This window comes from Pinus tabuliformis, chromosome 1_2 (genome assembly GCF_031772625.1).
Source record: "Pinus tabuliformis cultivar Carrire ecotype Pingquan chromosome 1_2, CPIR1, whole genome shotgun sequence".
Classification (NCBI taxonomy): domain Eukaryota; kingdom Viridiplantae; phylum Streptophyta; class Pinopsida; order Pinales; family Pinaceae; genus Pinus; species Pinus tabuliformis.
Genome location: NC_142298.1, coordinates 839,860,250 through 839,881,854, shown reverse-complemented (window position 1 = coordinate 839,881,854; position 21,605 = coordinate 839,860,250). Strand labels below are relative to the sequence as shown.

The 21,605-nt window shown below is 40.6% G+C and overlaps 2 protein-coding genes across 2 annotated transcripts; both read left to right on the top strand.

Annotated features, from left to right (window-relative positions):
- Positions 1–14,364: 14,364 nt before the first annotated feature.
- Positions 14,365–14,964, top strand: LOC149208558 (uncharacterized). The gene has a single exon (XM_089398378.1). The coding sequence runs from the start codon at positions 14,365–14,367 to the stop codon at positions 14,962–14,964; it is 600 nt and encodes a 199-aa protein (XP_089254504.1).
- A 3,144-nt stretch (positions 14,965–18,108) lies between these two features.
- Positions 18,109–18,507, top strand: LOC149208557 (uncharacterized). The gene has a single exon (XM_089398377.1). It carries the CDS (start codon positions 18,109–18,111, stop codon positions 18,505–18,507), a length of 399 nt encoding a protein of 132 aa, XP_089254503.1.
- Positions 18,508–21,605: the final 3,098 nt, after the last annotated feature.

The window sequence follows — 21,605 nt, the reverse complement described above, 5'->3', positions numbered from 1 at the left end:
ATGGAGACCTTCTGCAAATGAGGAAGAGTGGGATGCCAAGGGGAAAAGGTCACCAAGCTCCCAAGAACAAGTGACTCTATATTATATTGGTTCCCTCTTATGAAATGAGGGATGGAAAGGAAGTTGTTTTCGAAGGAAGTTTACAAATGATCTCTCAAAAGGGAGAGATACCTCCTTCCAATAATTAGAAGTGATTAAAAATTCAAACTAGATGTTAATTGGAAATAATTACAAAATCTGGTTTGATCTTTCACTCGATGATAAGATCAAAAACCAACAAAACTTGGAACTCCCTTTATGGATGAGAAGAGAAGTCTAAATGAGTTACAAAATAGGCAATCCATGAAGAATCCTTGGAATGTAGAACCACTCTGGAAGGTACAATGAAAGGGTCTAATAGTTAAAGAGTTTGCTTGTCCTTGTTGTCCAAATCCACAAATTTTCTTTCCCTTTCAAAATCTGCCCCAAAATCATCTCAAAATGAAGTTTTAGGTCTTATAGTACAACTGCCAGATATCAATCCAAGAAAGGGAAAATTTGGCCACTCAAATGCAACGAAAATCAACTTTCTTAGGTAGAGGAAATCTGCCAAGAAGCAAGTTCCTTGCTGCCCAATATCAGTCCAAAAGAGGAGAGACAAATCAGCTTTAGGAGACACTTGATACCTGAAAAAAAGGTTAGCAAAAGCCAATGTGAAAGAGGCCAAGCTTACTTGGGCATCCACTAGATTAGTGATCAAACTCAATTAGAAAAAATTAACAAATTAACTATACTAAAACTTGAATAAAACTCTACCCTATGGCAGCCAAGAAATGTTGGGTTAAACCAAATCTTCTTGGCTGATTTGTGGCCTTTAGGTCAGCCACTAAATAGCCTTCAAATAGCTTAAATTTTCAATGAATCCATAAATAAGGTCATCAACGCTCAATGTGAAGGAAAATATTCTGCTTCCTGGGATTCCTTAATTGATGACCTAAAGAGAATACCAAGAAGCAGAGTATGACTAACCCATTGCAGTTTCCCCGAAACATAATATGACTCACCAAAAAGCATCAATGTAATGGGAGGGAAATAGTCAACCAACAGTCTGGAATGGAAACAGGATCTAAATGAGGAAAGGAAAAAAATAAGTTTAGTGTAGTATCTGTGGCATATGTTCATACAAGTTTACAATTGGATGCCTCCATTAAAGCATTTTTAGATATTTACTATTTATATATATGACAACAATATGATATTGTCAATTACATACCATCCAAATGTAAAAAAATTCTAGTTTGACAATGATCAAAGAAACTAATTACAACGAATGCTCTTTGGCTAAGCATTCTCTTCCCGAGAAATGGCAAACTAACTATAGAAACTTCACAGTTTGACTATGATTTAAAAAACTAATTACCACGTTTTGTTATTACCAAGGCACTCTGTTGCAAAAAAACGATAGGGTGTAAAATTTCGGTAGAAGTGAAGATTGAAATGCTTTTCTATTCTTCCTAAAAAAACAGATACGGATAGTTTATCTTATATCAACATATAATTAAAGAAAAAGAATAAACTTATATCAATATATAATTAAAGAAAAAGAATAAAACAAATAGAGAGAATAAATCAAAAACCAGATTGAAGGAAAGGCTAAAAAAACTATATAAATCCAATTTTCCAAACTTCACAGTTTGATTAAAAAACTAATTACCACTCCTTGCTATTACCAAGGCATTCTCTTCCAAAAAAAACGATAGGGTGGAAAATTTCAGGAGAAGTCAAGATTGAAATGCTTTTATTTGCATGTTAAAAACAAAAACAGGTTTATCTTATATCCATATATAATCAGAAAGGAAAAGGAAAAAAACAATCGTAGAGAATAAATCATAAATCATAGGGAACGAAAAGCTAAAAAAAATGAAAATTTGTGTTTGTTTAGATAAGAGTTTATTTTTTAGGTTGTAAGGAAATAGGCTAATAGGTCACTATCATTTGTATTTGGTAGTAGTGAAATCAGTATTTGTATTTGTATCAGTTCTCTAAACTTGTCCATTTCAGAGCTAAAACATGGAAGATGTTTTCAGGCGAATGAAGGCCATATGTCCAAGGTGTAAATCCTGGAAACACTCCAAATTCAGATTTCTAAACAACAAGAGACGCTCGTAAAGGTTGCAGCCAAGATATATCTGTAGGAGGTGTGATAAATACTTCACTTTAGGAGGAAAAATGTACAATACTTCTTTACGCTCGCCTTCAAAAGCCAGTATATTCCCTAATAGGCCATGCCCAGGCAAGGTCGTTGTTGCTTCTCCTTCTTGCATGAGTTCATGTAACCAATATGGAGATGGTTACACATTCAATAAATTGCATGTGCAGGCTCCTTCATATTGTTGTTGCATGCAAAGAATAGTTATGGCAGGATCTTGCAAGACATTTCAAAGAGGCCATGGGCAAGCATGTTGTGGGACGCAGTGTACCTTAAAGTTGCAGTCACGTGGATATTTAGGGAGAAATATATGTCATCGTTGTTTGGAGAATCCATACAGTATTATTAATGCAGAAAATTGCAATGGAAGCCTGGGAATGTGGTGGCCACATGACGATGGATCATCCCAGATTTATGGCACAACTTGTCACTCAGAAGTTGATGTCATTCCTTTGACATTTCTGCAAAATTTTCAAGAAGATGTGATGGTGGGAAATCAAGGAATTAACAACTGCCTCAATACTATTCCACAATTCTATAGTATGGAGCCAATTGAGCAATTTGATGTATCCAAGGAAAGAGATCTGAACGCTAGTATGTTGCTGTCAGAATCCTTTGTAGAAAAAGCTGCAGATGAAATATCAGTGGCTGGAGGAAAAGGATAAGAAGAGGAAATTGTAGACAGTAGCACTAATTTGCTTAGCCAGAAAAACACAGTGTTACCTTTAGAATTGGATGTAGAAATTTTGAATAATTTAACACATATTCAATGGAGATTATCCTGATCATGTACTAATGCGGAAAACATACACAATACATAAGCTCCTCTACGTTGATCAAGAATATAGCAGCATCAATAACAATAAAACATCAAGAGCATTCACACATTAACACAGTATGTATCACAGGGAAAGCATCTCGCTAAAAACCCCACACTATCTGTATATTAATGATTGAGTCATGTAACATTACACAGCATAATACTTCTCACAAGTATCTCCACCTCTGTTACACACAATACAGCTCAGATCTGATCTCCAAATCTCTTCCACTGCTTGCCTGCCTCCACTGCTCAATACCTGCTCAAGAACTGATGAGAATTGCTTCCCAAACTCGATTTTCACCTGCAAAATAGTCACTCACTCTTTGTGGACGTGAGCAAAGGCTAAAATGCGGGCCAAATACGTGAGCAAACTCATTGGCATACTCAATCCTTTGATTGTGCAAGATCTGGTGCACAACTATAGTCACAACTGATAGCAATCTGATTCTCTACCACCTGTCCCTGTTGAACTGAACATGCACTGACATGCAACTGAGTTAACTGATGTATTCTTTAGTTGTATTATGAGTTAATAATTAGTTTAACAACTCATCATTAGTCTATCTGCAGTTAGACTAACTACAACCAGTTTAACTAAGTTAAACTGAACACAACTCCATCAACTGTACCTCCAGTCCACTAAACTCAACTCACTTGAGTTCTAACTGAAGTCATGCATGCAACAACTCAACTGACTCATAAGAAAAACGAATTTCCTTCTGACAGCTGCATGTGCCACTTCCGTAGCTCAAACTGAAGTGCTCCAAGAGAATAAGATTAAGTTTATAGTCCAAATATTATTGTGAGATAATAATATTTGACTTTTCTATTTTTGACAGCCAGTCTAAAAATAGACTTGATCACTCACACTGTGATCACTCACACTTTCATCAAAAATAGAAGTCCATCTATTTTTCCCAACTTGATCAATCATCCATAAACATAGACATGATCCATATGTCTAAAAATAGACATAGTCTAAAAATAGACTTGCGCCAAAAATAGCCTGCGGGCCCACTTAGTGAAGGCGACTCTTTTCACTAAGCTCCATCATCTTGTTGCAATCTCAACACTCCCTCTCGACAAGATATGGATTATCAGCAACCCCTATCCTGCCTCGGTGGTACTCGAATTTGCTCCTGGTGAGAGCCTTCGTCAGAATATCAGCATCCTGATCCTCCGTTGGAATGTACGAAAGTAACATGATCCTCCGCTGCACACAATCTCTGATATGATGGTACCTGATGTCAATATGTTTAGATCTATCATGAAATACAGGATTAGCCGAGAGTTTAATGCAACTCTGGTTATCACAGTAAATCACAGTAGGATCCAAATGAGAACCGAACAAACCAACCAGGATCTTCCTCATCCATATAGCCTCGCATGCAGCCAAACTTGCTGCCATATACTCGGCCTCCGCTGAACTGAGTGCCACAGATCTCTGCTTCCTGCTGTACCAAGAAACTGCTGTCGATCCGATACTGAAGACCCCTCCTGATGTGCTCTTTCTGTCTGTTGGGCTCCCTGCCCAATCTGCATCCGTGAAGCCACATAGCTTCACCTCATCCTCCTGTCTGTACCACAAACCATATCCCGATGTGCCTCTCAAGTAGCGCAATACATGCTTGCCCACCTTCCAGAAGAGCTTGGTAGGCTTAACCATAGCTTGTGAAAGCTGGTTAACTGCATAGCATATATCAGGTCGTGTATTGACCAAATACATTAGCGACCCCACCAACTGTTGATAAATAGTGGCATCCACTTCTTCTCCCGAAGTGGCATCCTCCTTCCTCCAACCTCCAGGAAGAGGAGTATCAACAGGCTTGCAGCCATGCATGTTGAACTTCTCCAGTATCTCCCGAGCATACTTGCCCTGAGAAACAAACAGTCCACCACTGCGCTGCCATATTTCCAATCCTAGGAAATAGTGAAGGAGGCCCAAATCCTTCATCTCAAACTCTGTAGCAAGATCCTTCTTGCATGACAGTATCAACAACTCATCACCCGTTAGAATCAAATCATCAACATACAGTACAATGATAAGCAACTTACCCTCCACCACAATCTGGTATAGGTTCGGATCCGCCTCGCTCTTGGAGAATCCAAGTCCTGTGAAATAGCTGTCTATCCGTGTGTACCAAGCACGTGGTGCTTGCTTCAACCCATACAGCGCTCTCTTGAGCCTGCACACATGCGACTCGCTGCTGAAGACTTCAAAGCCTTCGGGTTGCTCAATGTACACCTCCTCCTCAATGACTCCGTTGAGGAACGCAGTCTTCACATCCATCTGATGAATGTGCCATCCCATCTGCGCTGAGAGAGCAAGAATCGTCCGTATGGAAGAATACCTTGCGACAGGTGCAAAGGTCTCCTCATAATCGATCCCCTCAATCTGTGAAAAGCCTCGGGCAACAAATCTTGCCTTGTACTTCTCCACACTCCCGTCAGCTGCCTGCTTAACTTTGTAGATCCATCTCGAACCTACCACTGATTTCCCTTCCGGTCTAGGAACAATCTCCCATGCACTGTTTCTGACAATAGAATCATACTCTTCCACCATGGCGTCTACCCATGCGGGATCCTCCACAGCTTCCTCGAAAGAGGATGGCTCAGTCACAACACACTTGCTCATAAGAGCCATGTATCCAGTGTACCGATCAGGTGACTGTCTCTACCTGCGTTGGGCTGTAGGTGGTCCTACAACTTTCTCTGCATCTTGAGCCAGTCGCTCAGCTTCTGTCAAGCGCTTTCGCCCTCTGATGGTTGGCGCTGCATGAGTGGTCTCTTCCACTCCATGAACCTCGTCCTGTGGTTGATCCACGTCCTGAAGCTCATCCTTAGGAACTAATAGCTCCTCATCTGCATGCAAGTGTAGCTCCCTCTCAAGCGAACACTTCATGGCTTTCTCCTCCTGAAATTTTATATCCCGTCACACAACAGTTTTACCACTATCTGGCAAATACACACGATAGTTGTGGGGCGTATCAGTGTACCCCACAAATATCCCAACCTCTGCAGTCGGTTCCAACTTCTTTCTGGCATCCTTCGTCACATGCATGTAAACGTTAGCACCAAAAATCCTCAAATGAGAAAGATCAGGCTTCTTACCAGAATAAGCCTCCTCGGGTGTACTCATGCCAAGTATCCTATGAGGACAACGGTTCTACACATAAACTGCTGTATTGCATGCTTCCGCCCACAAGTGAAGGGGTAGGCCCTGATCATGCAACATTGCCCGTGCAGCACCCACAATCGTTCTGTTCTTCCGCTCATCTACCCCGTTCTGCTGTGGGTTATGGGGAGCTATGAGCTCTCTACGAATCCCTTCTGCCTTGCAGAAATCCTTGAACTCGTCTGAGATGTATTCACCACCATTATCGCTCCTAAGAGCCTTCACCTTCTTCCCCGACTCCTTCTCGACCAGTGCTTTGAATTCACAGAACTTTGAATATGTCTCGCTCTTCTTCTGCATGAAGAAGATCCAGCACTTACGAGAGAAATCATCAACAAAAATCACATAATACCTGTGTTTTGTTGTCGAAGCAACTGAGAAAGGTCCACACACGTCTGTGTGAATTCTCTCAAGGATCATCGTGGCGCGACTATCCTTCTCGTGAAAGGTGGCTTTCACAAACTTCCCCAAAGTACACCCCTTGCATTGATCTGACTGCGCAAGTGTGCCTTTAGGAAGCCCTGTAGTGATCTGCTGCAGTATCTTCAAGGCTCCATGGTGAAGGTGACCCAATCTCCTGTGCCACAACTCGCCATCATCCCGGCTCACCAATCCTTCTGCCTTGCCTGCCATTGCTGCGCATCCATCTACATGCAACTGATAAAGGTTCCTCACTCGAACCCCTATCTTCCGGGTCTCACCAGTTGTCTTGCTGCGCAGGAAGGCCTTTCCCTCGCTGAAAACAACATCATACCCCTTGTCTTCTAACATCGCCACTGAGATGAGATTCTTCTTCAATCCTGGAACATGCATGACTTCCTTCAATACAAAGGGTTTACCAGACTCCCTCTCAAAGGAAATGGTACCGATACCGGTCGCATTGTATCTACCATCATCGCCCATCTCGATGTGCACTCCAAGATCTTTGTCCTCCAGATCAGAGAACAAATCTCTATCTCCCGTCATGTGAAAAGACGCACCACTGTCTGGGAACCACACTGATCCCATCACACTTGAAACCAAGCATGCGATCAATGAAAAGTCAAGCTCAAACTGAGAAGCTAAAGCCTCTCCCCCTGCAGATCCAGCAGCTTGCTTGTTCTTCTTCTTCTGCGGACAATTTGTGGCATAGTGTCCATGCTGGTGACAGTGAAAACACTTCACCTTGGACATATCCTGCTTCTTGCCTTTCGCACCAGACTGAGAAGCTTTCTTGCTCTTCCCTTTCTTTGCTTTGGCAGCCAAAGCACAATTCTCTTCATCAGCTACCTTTGATGAAGATCCATTCTCACCTTTATTGTTACTGAGTTTATCCTTGAGCGCCAAGTCGCTCTTGCTTTGGAATAACATTTGCAATCCGTTGAAAGACATTTTCAACAACACTACTGCAAATTCGAATTCCACCAGCAACCAACTCAACTGCTTCCGATCAACCCTCGCTTGATATCCTGTAAAAATCTCTTCTACAAATCAAGCTGCTCCGATACCATGTAGAAACGTTTTCTACAATTATCTAGCTCTGATACCATGTAGAAATTTTGAATAATTTAACACATATTCAATGGAGATTATCCTGATCATGTACTAATGTGGAAAACATACACAATACATAAGCTCCTCTACGTTGATCAAGAATATAGCAGCATCAATAACAATAAAACATCAAGAGCATTCACACATTAACACAGTATGTATCACGGGGAAAGCATCTCGCTAAAAACCCCACACTATCTGTATATTAATGATTGAGTCATGTAACATTACACAGCATAATACTTCTCACAAGTATCTCCACCTCTGTTACACACAATACAGCTCAGATCTGATCTCCAAATCTCTTCCACTGCTTGCCTGCCTCCACTGCTCAATACCTGCTCAAGAACTGATGAGAATTGCTTCCCAAACTCGATTTTCACCTGCAAAATAGTCACTCACTCTTTGTGGACGTGAGCAAAGGCTAAAATGCGGGCCAAATACGTGAGCAAACTCATTGGCATACTCAATCCTTTGATTGTGCAAGATCTGGTGCACAACTATAGTCACAATTGATAGCAATCTGATTCTCTACCACCTGTCCCTGTTGAACTGAACATGCACTGACATGCAACTGAGTTAACTGATGTATTCTTTAATTGTATTATGAGTTAATAATTAGTTTAACAACTCATCATTAGTCTATCTGCAGTTAGACTAACTACAACCAGTTTAACTAAGTTAAACTGAACACAACTCCATCAACTGTACCTCCAGTCCACTAAACTCAACTCACTTGAGTTCTAACTGAAGTCATGCATGCAACAACTCAACTGACTCATAAGAAAAACGAATTTCCTTCTGACAGCTGCATGTGCCACTTCCGTAGCTCAAACTGAAGTGCTCCAAGAGAATAAGATTAAGTTTATAGTCCAAATATTATTGTGAGATAATAATATTTGACTTTTCTATTTTTGACAGCCAGTCTAAAAATAGACTTGATCACTCACACTGTGATCACTCACACTTTCATCAAAAATAGAAGTCCATCTATTTTTTCCAACTTGATCAATCATCCATAAACATAGACATGATCCATATGTCTAAAAATAGACATAGTCTAAAAATAGACTTGCGCCAAAAATAGCCTGCGGGCCCACTTAGTGAAGGCGACTCTTTTCACTAAGCTCCATCATCTTATTGCAATCTCAACATTGGATAATGATTTCCCTGCAGGATCATATGAGCTCGAAGAATAAGATGAATGGTTGATGGACTTTATTGCACAAGGCGAAAAAGGAAAGAACCGTGCAAATGGAGCAGAAAGTACAATTTCTAGGACAAAATTAGAACCATATGATTTTCACTGGTGGGAGGCACCAACTAATTCTAGAATTGATGCTAATCACGTTGGTAATCATGTGGGTGAAAACGTGGGATCTTTTCAAGGAGATTGCACCATGAATAACATTGCCAATCTATGGATGTTTTGATTGTAGAATTCAGTATGCATCTAGTTTTTGGAAATTTCCGCCATCGATTCCTTGTAAGATATAGAAAGTGCTTGTATAGATTTGTATGAAAAAAGTATAAAAACCAGTAGAGAAGCCTGAATATATAATATGAAAGCCATGGCATGGCAATATACTATGGTTTAAATATTTTGATTCATAGGTTTGTATATACCTGATAATTCAATATTTGATAACGCATTTTGGCTTTGAGAATAGAAACCCTTTGTAATCTTTTGTTTTTTTAACTAAATCAAAAGTCTCTTTAATAAATAAAAAAAGAAAAGGTGATGGATCAATTTGATTTGATTATGAATTCCAAATTCTTTATCTATATACTTGCAATGTTTATATTAATTGCATAAAATTTAAATTTTTTTATATTGGATATCATTTTTGGGGATTTAACTTTGTTAACTAAGTTATTTAGTTATTACTATTTTTATGAGAGGTAATCTTAATTGACTCATTTTTCATGATTTTTGAGTAGTCCACTTAACATTTATTGCATCTGATGATCTTGAAAAGAATTTCAAAACTCTTTTAAACTAAATAAAGCATCACCTTCCATGTGCAGTTCAAGCGTTTTTTTATATAGGGTAATGACGTTCCAAAGCCACAACCTGTGGCAATCTTCAAGCCATGTTTACACATCAACCATTTGAGAAAAAAACTCCAAATATTTCATAAAAGATATTTGGATTGCTTAGTTTTTAAAAAAAACGAAATCTATGGAACGCAAGCTTTATGCACTCGATTGAAGCGATCAACAAATGCTTAAAATGGACTTTGTAATCCGTGGAAAATATATTGAATGAATTTGATCTTACACTTGTCCAGTGGAAAATACTTTCAACGATTTTTCCGATCATTCGATCTTGGACATGTCAATTTGTCATGTATTTAATTAAAGTGTTTTTTTTTTCTTTTTTCTTTTTTTTTCTTTTTTTTTCTGTTCTTTTTTACGTTTAATCGAACATAATTTTCGATGATGAGATTTATTAAACTGTTTTTATTTTGGGTTTTCTTATGGGATATATTTTGTTACAATTTGAAATTTTGTTAGTAATTATTGGAATATAAATGGAGTGTTTATTGGGTTTAAAGTTTGTTCTAAAACTATCTTTGTTTGGTTAAGAGTTTATGTTTTAAAATTGTTTTTGTTTGGCTAAGATTTTATGTTTTAAAATTGTTTTTGTTTGGCTAAGAATTAGTTTTTTTTTATATAATGAAATATGTTTATGGCCCAAGAGTGAAAGCCTATCTCCCATTACAAACCACTAGCTAGTAATTTCAAGTGACCTGGTTTTCCTTGCATAACAATGATAAGCTTGTGTGTATTCGTTGATAACACTAGGTGATGGTTGTCCCACTATTGGTTTGACAAGTAAGTTATAATAGATTTTCTCACTTTATTTTTGTAATCCAACAGTTTTCTATTAAGTCATGGAAATGATACATCGTGATAGTCTCTTCACCTTAGCAAAACTGGTGTCACTTCGATTGGATTTATTGACTTTTAAGTACAAGAAAAATAGATAAAAAAAAAGTAATTAGGTAAAATTGATTCTTTTCCTATCCAGAGCCCACCAGGTTCAAAAATTATTTGTGCATATAACATTTCTTCATCATTATATATGTTTTGCATTAGATTCATCAGCTTCAATGCCTCGATCAGATGGACAATGGAAGGTCTTGTCAATATGGAACTCCATGTAAGCCATTCGGTCCTCGAACCCGTCCATGCGCTCTTAAACCGTTGTTTTTTCCTTTGGAGGGATGCCTAGAAATCGAGAATGTGCCCCCAGTTGTGCAAAATGTTTGCCAAGATGCTGACCAAGTCAACATGTTTTGTTTTTTATTTTTGGGCTACCTAGTCCACTAAGTGTTTAAGAGTCGAATTTTGGCTTTTGTTGAGTCAAAGGGAGCTGACAAATCCACATGTCCATGTGAATATTTGCAAGAGGCCACCTTTTGGTCTCCTTCCCTTCTGTCCCCTCTACCTCGGTGGCCACCCTTGCCAAGGTCGACCACATTGATGAAGCATTATTGAGTTTTTGTCACAGAAAAGAGTTTGTGTCACGGAAAATCCCACTTGTGATTCCCCACGAAGGCATCGATCAGTTCCACAGACCCTGCACACTATCGCTCCACTGACCTCCCCCAAGATGGTTGAAAAGAAAGGCTACACTTAATTCGAGCTCTGATGCCACCATGGCCAAAATTAGTCTACAAAATTTAAGAAACATGAAATTGTCTAGGCTAGGACTTATACACAATTGAGGCCTTCCTATGACACTCACAGTCGTATTCAAGCAAATTTCCAAATCTACCACCTCCCTTCTCCACCAACAGCAATGCGAGAGTCTTGGGATGCTCACCGAGCTCCCAGGAGATGGTATGTTACCGTATGCGTACACCTAAATTACCTAACCAAAACACGGAAGAGGAAGAGTGGTTACCTGCGTTACAGGTGAAGAAGGTCCCGCACCTCGCTAGGATATCCACACCATTTTTTCTCACCTCCTCCCAGTCCTTGAAATGAAGACAGAAAACCAAAAATCTTCCCAACACTTCACCTCCCCAAGAATAATTTGCACGAGGGTCCCAAACAATGGGAACGTGACTAACCCTTGGCCCTCTGCAGCCCTGAGTATTTGTTGTCTCGATTGCCTAAGTCTACCCTCTGCTACAGAACTAGATAGTGATTCTAAAGAGACCCTCCACTGCAAATGCAACTACCCCGCAATCCCTGTTCTAATTTCCTAACAAATCAATTTTATCGACACTCCCACTATCCTAGAAAATATAACTAACATCACATCAAGAATGTTCCATGTGCATCGTTCCAATACTTGCTATCACAAAAACACATTATAACCGCCACATGTGGGAGAGTTAGAACTTCCTATCCTTGTATCCTCGACACTCACTCGAGCATGGAATAATTTTTCTCACTTTTTAAAAAATGGAGTGTTTCCCAATTTTTTAACGTTATAAATATATTTTTATACTAAAAATATATTTTAGATAATAAAATGAAAATTTTTATTAAAAATTATATTTCATTTTTAATTAAAATATTAGTTTGTATTTATGAAAAATTGTTTAATAGTTAAGTGTATTTAATCAAAATTCAAGTTTATTTAGTAATTAAGTATAATTACTAAACTTTCAAGTTTTTTTTTATTAATTAAATATATTTAATCAAAATTTCAAAGTTTATATTTATGGTAAATTTGTTTAGTAATTAAATTTAAAAATATTAGAGTTACATTAAAAAAAATAATAAATTTTATATATTATTAAAGGAAGTTTAAAATTGATTGGGGTACCCATTGGAGATGGAGGAAGCGTCAAGCGAGGAAGGACGAGCAAGGGTTTGAAAACTTAGGGTTAACAGAGACAGAGGTGGACGAGAATCAGCAATGGTGACAAGGGCAGGAGGGTAAATCTTCTGCACGCAATCAGACCTGTGAAGACATAACACGAAGAGGAGGGTTAACAACGCTAAACAGGGCTGAAAGAAACCATGGAAGGAGAGCAGGGGAGGGGAGAGATCCCCTCCTACAAAAATATGACGGCGGGCAAATCAAGTGGGAGCGGGATGCAGAGAAACCCAAAGGAGAATAGCAAAGACGCACCAGTGCTGGGGAATCGATGGCAAACAAAGCTTGGGGGCAGATGTCTACCCAGGGCACAGAAGAAACCAAGGTATGTAATACCCAACAATAAACTTGAAGACTACAGATGTTATATGAGAGACCATGCTTTGATATGCAAGTTTGTAGGTTTTTGGCCGTCAGAAAGAGACCTAGCAAAGTGGATACAACAAAGATGGAAGCCGAAAGGGCATATAGATCTAAAACTAGGAGCAAAGGGTTTCTTTACAGTGATATTTGCAAACCTGGAGGATAAGGAAAGAACCTTCGAAGGAGGGCCATATTTCATGAATAATGTCGGCCTGTTTATGAGGCATTGGGAGGACAGATATAACCCGGACAACGAGAAGATGCTAGCAGCACCCATCTGGGTTAGACTATTTGGTCTACCAATGGAGTTCTGGGACCCTGATATCCTGGAAGGTATCGGTAATACAATTGGGACTTTTGTCAAGGTAGCAGAGTCAACAAAAAGAGGGAAGTATACATCCTATGCAAGGATATGCGTCTACATGAATATAGCAGAGCCACTGCCGGAGTATATAGAGCTAGAATACCACGACGAAATATGGCAGCAACCAATGGACTATGAGCATATACCCTTCAGGTGTAGAAGGTGCCATGAATATGGACACCTCTTCAAACAATGCCCACTGAATAAAGAAGAGGAAATACCAAGGAAACAGGAAGAAGAGCAAAGGAGGACAGAAAGAACAGATGAAGGGGAAACGGGCTTCCAGGAAGTCCATAGGAAAAAAAGGCCAGGAAAGGAAGTAATAAGGACACAACGACCTGCAAAACCTGTAACAGTGGAAAGCCAAAATAAATTTCAGGCCTACAGGAGGAAGAAGAGGAGAACGAAGAAGAGGAGAACGGAGAAGATGACAATGAGGAAGAGCCAATGGAAATTATAAAAGAGACAAAGGAACCAGATCTAAACCAGAATAGTAAGGCAGAAGGAGGAACTGAGGAGAGCATGGAAATGACAACAGAGCAAACCCAGATGGGGACAGATACACAGAAGGATAGCGGGAATGAGGAGGAAAGAATCATGAGAAGATTGTTACAGGATTGGAAAAACCTTGATGAAAGATTCATCCCGGAAGCCCAAAAACAATTGTATAAAGAAACATTCCAAAAATACAAGGAGAAGAAAGGCAGCACTTTAGAAAATCAGATAGATCAAACAGGAACGCAAGGAAACCAAAGCCTGGGAATGGACAGTACTGGCAAAGGAGGTAGGAAACGAGGCAGACGAACACTGAATGAAACCATACAAGTGGTTGGAGAAATATTGGTCAACTCAGGCAGGGTTATACCTCTATCAGAGGTATTTCAACAACCATCCAAAAAGTTATAAAATGATAGTCACAAGTTGGAACATAAGGGGACTCAACAGCAAAGGAAAGCAGAGGTATCTAAAGGAGAGGATAAAGAAAGATAAGCCTAGCATAATGATAATCCAAGAGACGAAAATTAGCTCCCAACAATTAGAAGGAATAATTAAAAAACAAAAAATACAATATGAAGTAATGGGCCATGATGCGAATGGTACAGTTGGGGGTCTAGAAATCCTCTGGAACCCTGAGGAGGTATTGTTTGAAAACTTTACAAGCTCTCCCATAATCCTCACAGGCTTATTCAGAATGACAGGATCAGCGGAATGGATCCTCATCTCAGGAGTCTACGGACCACACATACCAAGGGATCGGAAAAATTTCCTCAAGGACCTGCAAGCAACTAGAAGGATCTTCCCCAGAGTACCGTGGATAGTAGGGGGAGACTTTAATATGATCAGAATGACAGAAGAAAAAAAAGGTGGCATAAGAAGACGGGATCAAAATATGGAGGAGTTTAATGAGACGATTACAGAACAAAGACTAGTAGATATACCAACAATCAACGGCATCCACACATGGAATAACCGGAGGGGAGGAAGAAACCAAATAGCTTCCAGATTAGATCGATTCCTTATATCTGAACAAATAATGAACCAGGATGTATTTGTGGAAGCGAAAATAATGTCAGCGATGGGTTCAGATCATTGGCCGATCAGGTTGGAAATAGATATTAAGAAAAACTCCTGCAAAAAACCCTTCAGGTTTGAGGCTTTTTGGCTTAGGAATCCTTAGTTCTTACCTAAATTAGAGGAATGGTGGACTCAAAGTACACAAAAAGGAAAAGGGAAGATACATACCTTTCAGTTAAAACTCAAAGAACTCAAAGGGAAAATCAAAAAATGGAATAAGGACGAGTTTGGGAATATAATGGAGGAGAAACAGAAGCTAGAGAAAGAAATGGAAGAGATACAACAAAAAATTATTATAGAGGGCAGAAATGAGGAAAGAAGTAAAGAAGAAGGAATTATAATAAGCCAACTTGAAGAGCGGAGGAAACAGGAGGAGATCCTATGGAAACAAAAATCCAGGATCAACTGGTTACGCGAAGGAGAAAGAAACACTAAGTTTTTCCACCAAGCTATGATTCAGCATAGGCAAAGGAACAGGATCTTTTCCATTAAAAACGAAGAAGGAGAAAGGATAATTGAACAGGAAGGAATTGAACAAGTATTGGTAGGCTACCATAAAGACATCTTAACAGAACCACAAGTAGACAGAGAAGCAGCTACAGACCTTATCTATAAAGAGATCCCTAGAATAATAACAGCATAACAGAATAAAGCATTGATGAGGGTAGCTACTCTAGAGGAAGTGGAGGAAATTGTGAAGGGTATGAGTAAAAACAAAGCGCCAGGACCAGATGGATACACCGTGGAGTTTTATCAAGCAGGATGGCATTTTCTTGGACAGGAGATCCTGGAGGCAGTAGAGGAATCCCGCATGAAACAAAAGGTATGGTCGGGTCTTAACTCGACTTTCCTTACTTTGATCCCTAAAAATGCTAATTCAAAAACTGCCCAGGGCTTCCGACCAATTGCCCTGTGCAATGTAATATACAAAATAATTGCCACTCTGATAGCAAAAAGATTAAAACCCATTCTCCCTAGCATAATCTCTCCAGAGCAAACAGGATTTGTGGAGGGAAGACAAATTCTTGATGGACTAGTAGTAACCCAGGAAACGATCCATTCTCTAAAACAGAAAAAACAGAAAGGAATGATGATAAAGCTTGATTTGTCAAAAGCCTACGATCGCTTAAGCTGGAAATACCTTAAGGCAGTCCTTGGGGCATTCGGATTTAGCAGCAGATGGATAGACTGGGTTTATAGTATGATATCAACCCCTATTTTTTCAGTCATGTTAAATGGGGTGCCATCGTCAACTTTCAGTGCTACTAGAGGAATAAGGTAGGGGGATCCTATATCCCCTTTCTTATTCATAATGGCTGCGGAGGGTTTGGGAAGGTATTTTAAAAAAGAGCCGGGGGAAGGGAGAATTAAAGGCTTAAGGCTATGGGGAAACAATCTGCCCATCACCCATCAGCAGTTTGTAGATGATATCATGCTCTTCTGTGAAGTCTCAATAAAATAGATAAGGGGCGTTAAAAAAATCCTGGATTTGTTTATGGAAGCATGAGGTATGGAGATAAATAAAGAGAAATCATGTACCTTCATCTTCAACACTCTGGACACAATCAAGGCTCACCTAACCAGAACGCTAGGGTTCAGGCATGGAGAACTTCCAACAAAGTACCTGGGGAATCAGCTAGATACAAATCCCACAAGAATGGAAAACTGGCAACAAATTATAGAAAAACTCAAGAATAGACTTGCAAGCTGGTCTTTTAGATCGCTAAACATAGCAGGCAGATTAGTTTTACTGAAATCAGTCCTCCAAGCGATACCTATTTACCCTCTATCTATCATGGCTGTCCCCAAAGGGGCCTGCACGAGAATGAAAGAAATCTTTGGCAAATTCATTTGGGGAGGGCCAAAGCAGCAGAGGAAATGGGCACTGGTTTCGTGGAAAAGTTTGACGAAAAGAAAAGAAGAAGGGGGTCTAGGACTTAGAGACCCGGAAGTGTTGAACAAAGTGCTAGGAGAAAAATTGTGGTGGAGGTGGATGAGGGGAGGAAATGACTTATGGAAGAGAATATGGACCCAGAAATATAACATGCCCGCAACAACGGCAGGCATCCTTAGAGTTGAAGAAACCCCAAAAGGTTCCACAATTTGGGAATTAGCAAGCCAGAGCAGAAATATCATAAACAATTATGCCTTTTGGGAAATAAGAGGAGGAGGTACTACTAGATTTTGGGAAGAGGAGTGGTAACAAAGAAACAAATTGATTAATATACAAGCCTTGCAAAGTATACAGCAAAAAACGATAAGGGAGGGGCGAGAACATGTAAGAGACTACTGGAAAGAAAGGGAAACAAATGGGATATGGAGAATATGGAGAAAGCCAGAAGAATGGGATGAAAACATAGATCAAGAGCAGCAAGGAATATATATAAAAGAACTAGAATCAAGGAAAATAAAAGCCAGACCAGGACCGGATATTCTCAGATGGGGAAAATCTACGAAAGGGGCCTTTACAGTCAAGGAAGCATACTATTTGACAACTCAACAAGAGAGGGAGGAAGAAATCGCAGAATGGAAAGCTATTTGGAATAGCAAGTGGTGGCCGAAGATAGCCATATTTGCATGGCTAGTTGGAAGAGAAAGAATCCTAACATGGGATAAGATCCAGAAGAGAGGCTTCTTCGGACCCTCGAGATGCAGCCTTTGCAAAATGGGGACCGAAACCCAGGAACACATTCTGAACACCTGCCCATTCGCTCAGCACCAATGGGAAGAGGTCAAAAGACTCTTCGGTAAATCAAACAGAGACCCTAGTGACATAAAAAAGACCATCTTTCGATGGGGTAAGGGACAATTTTCATGTAGGGTTGTAAGGAGAATTTGGAATCTAGCGGTGGGATTTGTAATATGGTTCCTGTGGAAGGAACGAAATCGAAGGATTTTCCTAGACAAAAGCAATAATCCAGAAAGAATATGGAAAGGAATCCAAAAATAAATTAGAGAAATTGTTCTAGCCGAGATCTGGGTGGAGGAGGATTGGAAAGCGAACCCGGAAGAAGGAAGAATCTTAACAAAACTAAATATGGAATACGGAATGATATATCCTAGAAAAGAAATGCAGCAACAAGCTTAGACCCGAAGTCCAGAACAATTTAGATATCCTGGAAAAAATTTCATTAAGTTGAATTTTGACGGGGCTTCCAAAGGAAACCTAGGGCCGGCAGGCTTTGGGGGCATCTTTAGAGACAGTGCGAAACACACAAGATGGGTGTATGCGGAATGGGGAGGCGAAATGACCAATAATGAATCAAAACTGTGGGCTGTGTATCAAGGTCTAAGGATAGCAGTAAGGAATGGCTACACGAATTTGGAGATAGAAGGCGACTCACAGGTAGCAGTAGAAATGTTACGAAAACTCAACAATGGGAAAGATTGGGAGCAAGTAGCCGGACGCTGGAGGATGGCTGGGATCGTCCAAGACTTGGTTGAATTATTAAAAAGAATAGAATACAAAATCATTAATCACATCAAGAGGAAAGGAAACAAGGTTGCAGACTACCTTGCAAACTGGTGGAGTAAAGAACAGGAGGAAAAGATCGACAATAGTTGGCCAACAACAAGGAATAACCCGGGATGGGATGAACTCACCACCATAATCACTCAAGACCATAATGAATCTGCAACTCAATAAAAAGACACCCAGAGACCCCCGATCGGGGTGATAATGATGGTGATCAAGATAATCAATACAGACCAGGTAAGGGAGGATGACGAGGCAAAAGTTAGTCAGGTAATGATGAAGATGGACAAAGGGATCACCAGGAAAGATATCATATCGAGGAGGGACGGCGATGAGGTAATGAAGGAAGAAGTTGGTAGAGAGAATGCGGCAGGGATTGGACGTGGGAACGACTGTACAGAAGAAGGATGAAAGGAGGTGGGCGGTGATGAAATCGGCAAGTGGCAGGTGAAGCGAGCGAGGAGAGAAAAGGAGAATTCGTGGAGGAGACATCATAAAGAAGGAAGGCGAAACAAAGAGAGGCGAAGGTTAAATGAATTTGCAGAGGAATTGCGAAGAGGTAGGGTGGTGAAAGCTCGGGACAGGGTAATAGAAAGGCAGAGGAGACTGAGAAGGCAAGCAGGCAACACAGGAGGGAAGAACCGAATGGCAACGAGGAGGAGAATGAGAAACGACGAGGGCGAAGACAACAGAGGGCGGAGAAGCCAGGAAAAGAAAGGGAAAGGAATCGAGGAGGGAGAAACGGCAAAGGAGTACCTAAATATTCAGGATGACACTGAAGATGAAGTAGAAATGTTTGACTTGGATCAGGATAGAGTGGAGCAACCGCGAAAGAAGGTTTGGAGGGACGTGGAGTCAACGAAGGATAAAATGCAGGAGGACAGGGAACATGGAGACAAGAGTAGCAAAGGGCAAGACGAGGGAGGAGACTTTGGCAGCACTTCAGGCATGAAGAGTCGAGGAGGCAGGGGAAATTACAGGAACGAAGGAAGAGCAGGACGGGGACGAGGACAACGCTGCAGAGGGAGAGGATGGTCGGAATGAAATCGGGAAGAGCATGCACCAACACCAGCAAGAAAATACAGGAAAACACTGAAGAAGAAGATACAGTTTACGGAGCAAGCCTACTGTGAGAACACCAATAAGGACATCAGAAGGATAATACAGCAACTGGAAGAAGAGGCGACCCAAGGGCAATCAGGATCAGAAATGGAAGATTGGGAATACCTCCTCCCGGATCCAAGGAACACGAGAGGACGCATGACCCTGTCTAAACAGGCTTGCATGTATACTGGGTCATGAAAAGGCTATTGGCTAAGGCTATGGAACAAGTGGCCATGGAGATGGCAGAATTATCTCAGGGAATTCCAAATCTGAAGAAAGAATTGTAGAACATCCAGGTCACTCTGATAATGCAGGATAAAAAACTGGAAGAGATACAGCAGCAGATAAAGGAGATCAACCCGGGCATAAAGAAAGAAGAGGAGTAGCAGGAAGGCATGGCGGATTAATAACTGAAGATATGTATATGCTGTCTAAAGTTTTTTGAATGCGGGTGGATAACCTTAGTTTCTATTTTCAGTTAAGAATGCAAACAAGAAACAGTAGTACTCTTTTTGAATGTTTAGTTTACATAGCATGGACAAGAAGAATCAATATTTTTTGTTTTTGGATGGCTGTCAAAAACTTAAGGTGGCCAACAGACCCGGTTTCCCCTTGGGGCGGGTTGAGGCCACCATGAAAATGTAATGGTTTCAATTCGAAGTAATGAAAAAAATAATGGTCCCTCCTTAGCTTACAAAAAAAAAAGGAAGTTTAAAAACTTTTAACACTATCGATTTTTTTACATTTTAAGTGATCAAATTTATTAAATATTTTAATAAATAAATAAAAATTATAAAACAAAAATGAAATAATCTTTTCTTATATTTGGTAAATTAATTTTAATTTTAGATGGTGACAGGAGGTGCCTTACCATAGTTTGGAGCTAGGGCGATGGGAGCTAGGGTTTGGAGCTAGGGTTGCAGGGCCGAGGGCCTAGGGCTCTGCAGGTGGAGGACTAGGAGGCTACGATCCTGACAGGCAGGCGTACAGGAGGTGAATCGCTGAAAGATCAGGCATGCAGGTGGCAAGGGTGGAGTACAGGCAGGGACAACTGGAAGGACCGTAGACAAGGCATCTGGGAACGTGGACCGAGGATGGTTCCCCACAGAAAATGGCAGTTGGAAGCATACGAGGTTTAGTTTCATGTTAGTTTCTTCGTTGTCACTTTCCCCGAGCTGTTCGCAGCTGCATCTTGACAAAGAAGGTTTTTGGAACGGACCGTTTGCGGCCTTGGGTTTGCTCGTTGTTACCTGCAGTAAATCTATTAAACATGGTCAAACCTAGCGATGTCGTAGATCTTGATCCCGAACCGGGAGACATTTTGTCAGTTTGGGGGTTGGAGGTTACTGAACAAAACATTGAACGATATATCGGGCCAGTTGGACACTATGGGAAAGCCAAATCAGGCTCGGAGTTCACTTGGAATCAAAGAAAATCAATAGGTTTGCTGGAGGGGAGTTTAGTGCTAGCTTTTTTGAGTGGCCGAGGAGCTTCGGCGATTTCTCCGTGACAGGAGACAAGAATCCAGTTTGCAACATTCAAGCAAGCGGAAGGCCAGCAAATCCACCAAGTAAGTACAGAGAAATCCCTCCCGCTTAATCATTTCTTCTCTGGGGGTCTTGAGGATATTGTTTACAGTTGTGGGTTCAGAAAATCGGCGGGGAGTGATTCTTGGGTATGCAGAGGCAGATCAGCCGTCGGCTGCTAGAAAAGATCAATTGGGTCTGGACCCGAAAAACCCTAGGTCACATTCTAGGAAGGGGGATTTAGGGTTTGGACAGGGTTCGGCCCTCAAGAAGGAGATCTTAGCTTATGAAGGAGGAGAGGGTTTTTCCAGGAAGGTAGGAGGTTTGGGGGTATCAAAAGGTATAGTGGGAGGTTTTGGAAGCGGGCTATCAGCAGAAACGAAAGAAAGAGGGAACCCTATCACCGGCTCAGGGAAGAATTCAGGTTCACAGTAGGAGGGTTTAGCAAATGGTGCAACAGCTGCTCAGAACAGGGAGGAAGGGCCAGCCAAGAGGCAGATGGGGGAAAAGAGGAAAAAGCAAAAAATAATAAAGAAGAAAGAAAACTCAGCGAACCTAGTATTAGGTATGGACGTCCAAATAGATGAAGCCATCGAAGTGGCTGAGCTTACCCTGGTGGGTAGAGCAAGGGGGAAGAAA